Genomic DNA, 9,114 nt, shown 5'->3' on the forward strand with positions numbered 1-9,114 from the left:
AAAGCATACAGAAGTTAATGAGTTCAGAGACGCAGCTGGTGAGGCCGTGGTGTGAAGGCAGCTCTGCCTGACTCTCCCTCGCCTCCCAGGCTGCTGATCGTGGGGAATCCTTGGCTGGGGACCAGCTCGTCTATTTGGTCTAGCTGGCAGCTCTTTGTGGCATCCCTCTGCTACTGTGTTTGGGACCAGCTGTGTCTGGCTGCTCTCACCTGGCCCCTGAAAGCGATGACTCCAGGCCTGGCTGGGCTTGGTGGAACTGGGTCCCTTGGGCAGGCCAGATGGGATCAGACCATGAGCAGAGCAGACGGGAGACCTGGGTGCCCACCCTACACCACCTCTTACAGCTGTGCATCCTTGAAATGACCAAACCTTTCTATGCCTCAGTGTCCCAATCTGTAGAATGGGGATTCCCCCTAACATCTACCTCAAAGGGTTATTGTGAGTGTTTAATGAGAACTCACATCCGGTCCTTAGCTCAGTGCCTGGCACCTGGTAAAATGTTACTGAGTGAAGCAGCATTGAAGGGTCAGATGGAGATGAGAAACTAGAGGCCAGGGGAGGGAGGCCTTCCTGAATGCACTTTACGCTTTAGCCTGATGCCAGTCTAGGTTGAGGGGAGGCACCCAAGTGGAGGAAGAACCTGGCCTCAGCCTGGCTTTGGCATCAGGTCCCACGTGCCCTTGCCTCTGCTGGGAAAGCTCCTCCTCGGTGGAGGAGGACCTTCTCCTCAGAGTGTGGCCTGGGACCAGCAGCGTCGGCGTTGGAACTTGTTGGAAATGCAACTAACTAGGCCTCACCCCAGATTTACTTAGAGACTCTGGGGAGGGGGAGGGTAGGACCCAGTTTTAATAATCCTCTCAATGACTCTAATATGCCTCGGATCTGAGACTCGCCAGTCTGCTCACCTCCCAGGCCTCAGGTTCTGAGCCACCTCTTCCGGGAGCTGTTCTGATCCCCTGCACTGAGGCCAGTACCCTTGGTCTGTATTTCCACACTCTCTGTGTGGGTCTCAGCTGTGCCCTTTGGTTGTGAGCCTGTCCACACTGTTTGCTCACCCCCATGAGACTAGGAGCCCCTGCAGGCAGGAATCCCAGTGCCAGGTGTCCAGTGGGCCAGCTGAACAGCTGGATGTGTGATGGTGAGCTCCACTCCTTACTAGGTTAGCTCACACACTCTTCCAGCCTTGGTTACCTCATGTGACATCACCCACCTGCCACCTCAAAGGAGATGCTATGTTAGGAAGCCTTTATAGACTGCTGAAGGCCCCACTTGGAGAAGGCAATGGCAGCCCACTCCACTACTCTTGCCTGGAAAATCCCATGGACGGAGGAGCCTGGCGGGCTGCAGTCCATGGGGTCGCTACAAGTTGGACACGACTGAGCGACTTCACTTCACTTTTCACTTTCATGCATTGGAGAAGGAAATGGCAACCCACTCCAGTGTTCTTGCCTGGAGAATCCCAGGGATGGGGGAGCCTGGTGGGCTGCCATCTATGGGGTCACACAGAGTCAGACACGACCGAAGTGACTTAGCAGCAGCAGAAGGCCCCACTTACATAGCCTGCTATTTAGGCACAAATTGTGGGACCTCGTTCCCTTTTCCCATGCATGCATTTTCTGGCATGTAGGTCACTGATTTGAGCAGCTTCTTTGAAGACTTGCTGTCTACAAGAATTGCAGTCAGGGGAGGTGTGGTATTGCTCACTTAGGGGTTAAAAGCACATGGTCTGGGGTCTGCCTGGCAGAGAGCATGGGCATGTGGGCAGAGTGGGACTGCTTGGATCTTGACCCCTCGGGAGTCCAGCAGTGCCTTGGAGGAAGGCTCCTCTTCCATTTTCATAGTGACCAACCACTACACCTGTTACCTTCCCATCTCCCTGAGCATGTGATTGTGGATCAGGTGATTCTTTCATGTCCTGTACCCCATGGATGACGCTACATCATGACAGCCCAAGAGGACCAAAACAGCTCTGCCCAGAAATCCAGAGGTGGAGAAACCAAACCAGCACAAACCAAACCTCACCTGACACACCACCCTGATACTCTGCCCAGCTGAAGGATGTAACCATCTGAGAACATTCTGTGTCGTACAAGGTGTATACAAATCATTTTCTGCTAGTGCATTTTGGCCAGATCTGTACCTGAGTGAGATATCCTCCAGGCCTTGGTAAGTTTCAAGGGATAGGAAGTTCTGGGGCAACCAATCCCTGCACGAAACACCCAGTAATATGGTAACTGAGTAATATGGTAAATTTGAATGTCTAAAAGTCTGGGAACGGTTTTCTAATATTTTCAGTCACATCTTGCTTACATGACATGCTCTGGAGGAAATGTTTCCTGTCTCGAATTGCTTAGGACCCCTGGTGTACCTGCCCAGAGCATGTTGAACTCACTCTTTCCTTGGAGTTTCTTCTTTAATTTCTCTCTGTCCTGTTAGGTTCCAAAAGAGTAAGGACCATTTTTTGTCCTGTTTATAGCTGTATCCCAGGGGCTGGTCTAGAACTCAGCATGTAGTAAGTTCTCCTCAAATGGTTTTTGGAATAAATGAGTTAATCTAGGAAATGAATATAGAGCTCTTGCACTTGCTTTGGCCTTCAGGTCTAATTTTAAAATTACCTCAAAGTATTTATTTCTTTTATAATTAAAAATGCTGTTTAAAATAAGGAAATGATAAAAAATATATGGGAATTTTCTTTAGGAAATGTTAGATATGATTGGAATTCTTTAATTCATAATAAAAATTCTTATTCATCTTTTCTTATATTCCATGTCTTCCCATACATGAAAGTGAAAGTGAAGTTGCTCAGTCGTGTCTGACTCTTTGTGACCCCATGGACTGTAGCCCACCAGGCTCCTCTGTCCATGGGATTCTCCAGGCAAGAATACTGGAGTGGCGTGCCATTTCCTTCTCCAGGGGATCGTCCTGACCCAGGGATTGAACCCAGGTCTCCTGCATTGCAGGCAGACGCTTTAACCTCTGAGCCACCAGGGAAGCCCTACATAGTGTTTTGTTAATTTGATCTTATTTTTTCTACCTGGGATTTACATTTTTATCACTTTTCTGGCAAAGAGAGTTGTCTTGGCCATACTATGTATCAGAATATATTATAAAGCATGATAATTAAAATGGTGTAATATTCAGGATAAGAAAGACTTCCCTGGTGGTCCAGTGGTTAAGAATCTGCCTGCCAGTGTAAGGGGCGCAAGTTCAGTCTCTGTTCTGGGAAGATTCCTCATGCCTGTGTGCCACAACTACAGAGCCCGCGGACCCGAGAGCCTGTTCTCCGTAACAAGAGAAGCCCCCACAGTGAGAAGCCTGCACACTGCGCACAGAGAAAGCCTGCATGCAGCAACAAAGACACAGTGCTGCCAAAAACAAACAAATGAAATCTAAATAGAAAATAGAAAAACAAAGATGTAAATCAGTGGCCCAGAGTGAAGAGTCCAGAATCTTTAGATAAGGACTCTGAGGGAGAGGAAAGATCATGCAGCAAGTGGGGTTGGCATAATGTAATTGCAGTTTAAAAATATATAGGTGTCACATCTAATATCACACACGTCAAATTCCCCCAATCAACAAAAACTCAGGGCTAATTAGAAAACAACCAGATCATAGGAAAGAAGTCAAGTGTTCTGATCTGTTAGAGAAACATTAATTTTTTTTCAGCTTTGAAACTATAAAAGCAATCACAAAATAATTGAATAATTTACCAACCAAAAACATCTGCATAATGGAAACAACAATGTTGAAATAGAACGGAAGAATGATGTGCTGGCAAAAAGTGTCTCCCTCTAGTGTGACTGACAAATATTAATATCTATAGTGCGGACAGACTCCCCAGGTGGCGCAGTGGTAAAGAATCTGTCTGCCAATGCAGGAGATGTGGGTTTGATCCCTGGGTCGGGAAGGCGCCCTGGAGAGGGGAATGGCAACCCACTCCAGTGTTCTTGCCTGGAGAGTCCCATGGACAGAGGAGCCTGGTGGGCTACAGTCTCTGGGGTCGCACAGAGTCAGACAGGGCTGAGCCACTGAGCATGAGCACAGCATCTACAGAGCTAGTCTAAATCTGCAAAAGCAAAACGTGACGATTCTGATAGTGAACGAAAGTTATACACAGATAATTCATGCCAGAAAAATGAAAACAAAATGAAGGCATGGAGATACGTTTTGTTTTTTTACATTCAGAGAGGCAGTGTGGTGTGGGTGGGGGGGGACAAAGGGGACTGGAAGAAACCGCTGGATGCGGCAACAGCTTTGACTTCACCTCCCTTTGCAGTTACTAATCTGCAAAATGGGAGCATCCTCAGACCCCACCCCAGGGCTTTTAGTGAGGAAACTGCTTATCATCATGCCTGGCATTATACTATGACTTGGTAAATGTGGATTTCCTTCTTATTCGGCTTTTCTAAACAAAACTTTCAAAAACACGACGATAGAAAAGAGGCAGTTAAGGATTGTTATGGTCTTTCTATACCAATCTAGACTTACTATACCAATCTAAGTTACAGATCTGTATCAGTTAGACTCTGGCTGAAGAATTGATGCTTTCGAACTGTGATGCTGGAGAAGACTTTTGAGAGTCCCTTGGATTGCAAGCGGAAAAAACCAGTCAATCCTAAAGGAAATCAACCTTGAATATTCATTGGAAGGATTGTTGCTGAAGCTGAAGCTTCGATACTTGGCCACCTGATGCAAAGAGCTGACTTATTGGAAAAGACCGTGATGCTAGGAAAGACTGAAGGCAAAAGGAGAACGGAGCGGCAGAGCATGAGATAGTTAGCATCACCAACTCAATGGACATGAATTTGCACAAACTCCAGGAGATAGTGAAGGACAGAGGATCCTGGGGTGCTGCAGTCCATGAGGTCGCAGAGTCGGACCAGACTTAGCGACTGAACAACAACCGTCAGTGAGACTCAAGTCGCATTTTGTCCCTTCTGTTCATTTCAAATGTCTCCAATACAGAGCTTTCAAAGTTGCAGAAACTCAATCTTGACACTAGGTGGCGCCAGGGTCATTCACTAAGTTGAAGTTCTGTGTGGGTGGAGAAATGTTTCCCTGAAGTTTCTACCCTGGAAAACTGTATATAACCTGGAGGCATCCAGGGCTCCAGGTCCATCTGGCCCGTTTAGATCTACTGTTGGCTTCTCAGGTTCAACGCCAGTCTTTTTTTTACAATCCTGAGGAAATTAGTGGACTTGGGCGGGTTCTCCAGGAGACTGGAGGGCTCTGAAACTTGTAGCCCTGATTTGAGAGAGAGAGATGCGTCTGGCCCCCTGGGAACCCCCCCTGGGAACCATGACTGAAACCAGTAAGGGAGCACAGACCCTCCAGAGGCATGATTTTTGGAAAGGGTGATGACTATGTCGCTATTTAACCTGTTATTTTTCTCGCAAACAAATCTGACTAAACACATGTTAATTAAACAGAATGGCTGGGAATAATTAAGGGGATGATTTACAGGATACATTATAAGAAAGGGAATAAAAATTATTTTTAAAAGATTCAGTAATTCCTAACAGATTACACTGGAAGAACTGGGTGGTGAAAATTCAGCACTGATTTGTAGGAAAGCTGGGCATTTTCTACTCTGCTACTGGAGGAACTCATGAAGGATGCGCATTTTGCTCAGAATTTGTCTTTCTGGTCTCTACCTGTGCTCTGGGCTGTTGGAGCGGCAGCTTGATTTATTGAGCTAAACAAGTCAGCAGCTAATTTGTTCATTCATGGCTGTCCTTTGAGAAGTGGTCCTGGGGATAACGATGAAGATCATTGTAAAACAAGTCAGTTTCGCCGGGCAGGACCTCACAAAGTAGGTCAGCCTGGCTTTCCGCTGGCCCGAGGGAGGCTGGAATCCCATTAACCTCAATCGAGCAGGCTCACAAGGAGGGGCAGGGCTGTTTCTGCAAAGCAAAACTTGGCTGCACGTAGGCTTCCTAATTTGACTTCCTAATGAGATTTGGAAGAGGAAAGGGGAGACTGGGGTATGGGAAAACCAAAGGAAAATTCCTTTCCCTTAAGCTGGTAGCACGAGGGCAGAAGATTTGGGAGTTTGGGAAATCGGCGTTTGCCATGGATCAATCCTGTTTCACAAGGATCCCAGGAAGTCTGAGGGGTGGGTGAAGGGTGAGAAGGTGCCCCAAAATATTTTTTTCAAGTTTTCAGTAAGTCTCCTCTATCTTAAAAAAAAAAAAGAAAAAGGCTCCATCAATTCTTTCATCCTCCTGGATCTCCTGCCCAGTCTCTCTTCTTTCACAGCAAACTTCGCAGAAGAGCTGTCTGCACTTACTAATTCCATAACCTCACCTTCTGTTCACATTTCACCCTGTTCCAGGCTGTGTCCCCTCTCCCCATTACTCAGCAGAAAGGATTCCCAATAAGGTCACTGATGATGTTGATAAATCCAATGGGCATTGTGCAGCTTCAACCTTCTTTGATTTTTTAGCTACACTGGACACAGCTGGTCACTCTCTCTCTCTCTCTCTCTCTCTCTTTTTTTTCTTTGCTTGGCCACACTGCAAGGCTTGCAGGATCTTAGTTCCCCAACCAGAGGATGAACCCTTGCCCTTGGCAGTGAAAACGTAGAGTCCTAACCACTGGACCACCGGGGACTTCCCCGCTGTCTCTGTGAATGCTTTCTTTCCTCGGTTTCCCTGATCCCAAGCTTCCTTCCCTAATCTCCTTGCTACTCTGTTTTTGCTTCCTTTGCAGGCAAGTCCTCCTCAGCATTTAATGTTAGAGCTCCCTCGGGACTCCGTTCCAAGCCCTGGACTCTCATTCTCTGGCTCTCTCTGTCATCCACGTCCTTGGTGTTGATTGTTTCCCACGCCTTGGTGACCCTCAATTTTATATCTCAGTGCAGAATTCTCCCCCTGATGTCTTATAGTTAACCATGTTCCTAACACCTCCAATGTCTGGATACTCTGATGTTCAAGCCACGGGGGACACAGATACCAAGCCCGCATTCCCCAAGGAGTGGAAATACTTGATACTCTACCCATGGGCAGTGGGCAGTGCACCTCACCTAAGAGGCAGTACCTTCTTGTACGACGTGACTGGCATGTGGTAGCCAATAGGTGGGCAGCTCCAAGTACAAGGCCAGGACGGGGGCTGGACAGGGCGTTGCTACTTACACGTTGAGAGGCTGCCAGGCTGGCCACTGAGCTTTGGCTTTGATGACTGTGAGGACCTCGTCGCTCTGTAAAGAAGGATCACAGGTATTTAGTGAAGAGAGCTGGGCTCAGGGAGCAAGACGGCTTTGACATGGTGACATTGTCCACCCTATACCCTTACCTGCTGCAGAGGCTCTACCTACCTAGGTGTGGAGACAGCCTGCCCCAGGGTGGGGGCACCCTAGAGTCTCGGCAGTCCTGCGAGGAGGGGCTGTGTCCAGGGTACCTGGTGTGTGCTGAACACCAATGGGCCCACTGAGCCACACCTGAGGTTTCCATCTCAGACCCTTCCCCTTGGGAGCCAGGCTCTGACCTGCCCTCTGGTGGGGATGGCTGGACTGTGTCCAAACTGGAGGGCAGCCCATGCTCTCGGCGTCCAGGCACTGCCGGGTCTGCTCCAGCCACACCTAACCCTGAGGAGCGTCACCCCCATGGCCTCCCCTGCCGTCGAGACTACACACACTGGATCAGGCTCCCTTGGACAAGGAGGGCAAAGAGAAGCCTGAGCCCCACGCTCCTGGGCCACTCATGTTATCCTGCTCTATTTTGCTTTGGGCAATGTGTAGGGCACCCTTAAAGCTTGAGAACCTAAGAGAATTTTTTGAAGAAGAATCTAATAATTAACATTGGGAAGGACAGCCTTGATCACCAACATGAGGGAGAAAAATCAGAATGTTGTTAATCTTGCTTAGCTTCACTTCGAGGTTGGTTTGGGATTTTATTCTCAATAACACATTGGGGCTGAGGGTTTCCATATGCTTTTCAAAGTGTAAGCTTCCACAGGTGCCCAAGTTCAGCTCTGGTGGAGGTTTCCTCAGAGCAGATTCAGCTGATCCCATAGCCTGCCTTCCCCCGGCCTGGGTCCAGCAGTGGTCAGACAGCACTGTTCATGGCTCCACAGGAAAGCCCAGAATGTCACCGGCAGGGGCAGGAAGAGCTTTGATGCCGACTGAATGGTCTCTGAGTTTCAGGAGGGCAGAGACTGGCTGCGCTGGCCCACAGTTCTGCCTCAGTCCTTGGAGTTGTTCCTGGCAGTAGGTACCTAGCACGTATTTGGGATGAATTGGTGAACTTCTCCTTAGTTGGTGGGTACCTTGCCCAGAAAATCCCACAGCCCTGAGGGAACTATATACAATGAGGAGGTCAGAGGTGCCTCCAGGCTCAGGCCCAAAGATTATAAACAGCCTCTGGTTTGGAGCACCTAGTCTATAGCTAGGGAGGGATGGAGGAGTGGGAGATACCTTAGAGGGGACAGTAACTCAGCTTGGCTTGGGCATCCACTGGGTGGGTGAGGCCCCCAGGGTACCCCCTCTCCCCAGAAGCTCGAAGCCTACTCCGAGCTCAAGCTTCCCTCGTGGGGGGTCCCCCCTTTTGGTCAAAAGAAACTCTCTGTGAATACATAAACATGCCCACACTCACAGGTCTGCCGGGAGAGCATTTCCAAGTTCCAACAGAGTGTGTGACACTTCTGGGAGATTGTTTCATTCGTTGACACTGTATCCCTCACTCACTCCTAAGACACATATGCTGAGTGATCAAGGGAAACTGCCCGACATGAAGTCACGTGTGAGAGGTGACCTGTCTCCTGAAGGCCCAAGCTGGACCCCGTGGTTGAGGTTTCCTGTGCTCAGCTCATACGTGTCCCACACTGAATTCTTTAGCTGCCCCCAGAATACGGCTGTTTCTCCAGCAGCCCCACTGAGAACATCCCCAGCTGCCTGCAGCTCTCCACCTCTCACCCCTTCACAGCTGCCAGGCTCCAAGATCCACTGTGTCCACAGCCTTAGCATCTAAGTCCTTCCATGGTCTCCTCGCTGGTTGTCCTGGCTCCAGCATCTTCTTACTTTTCCCCAGACCATCCTCCACATTGGTGCAAAACTGACCACATTCACTGCCTGCCTAAATCCTGCAACAGCTCCCCGTAAATTCCATGCTGACTTCC

At 48.8% G+C, this 9,114-nt stretch overlaps 1 protein-coding gene across 1 annotated transcript in view; it reads right to left on the reverse strand.

Annotated features, from left to right (window-relative positions):
• SPON1 (spondin 1) overlaps positions 1 to 9,114 on the reverse strand; it is a 313,267-nt gene that overhangs the window by 13,774 nt on the left and 290,379 nt on the right. Inside the window, exon 7 of the mRNA XM_027979368.3 lies at positions 7,134 to 7,198. Within this exon, the coding sequence (XP_027835169.1) occupies positions 7,134 to 7,198 (65 nt within the window). The remainder of the gene's footprint in view (positions 1 to 7,133; positions 7,199 to 9,114) is intronic.

Source organism: Ovis aries, chromosome 15, assembly GCF_016772045.2.
Source record: "Ovis aries strain OAR_USU_Benz2616 breed Rambouillet chromosome 15, ARS-UI_Ramb_v3.0, whole genome shotgun sequence".
Taxonomy (NCBI): domain Eukaryota; kingdom Metazoa; phylum Chordata; class Mammalia; order Artiodactyla; family Bovidae; genus Ovis; species Ovis aries.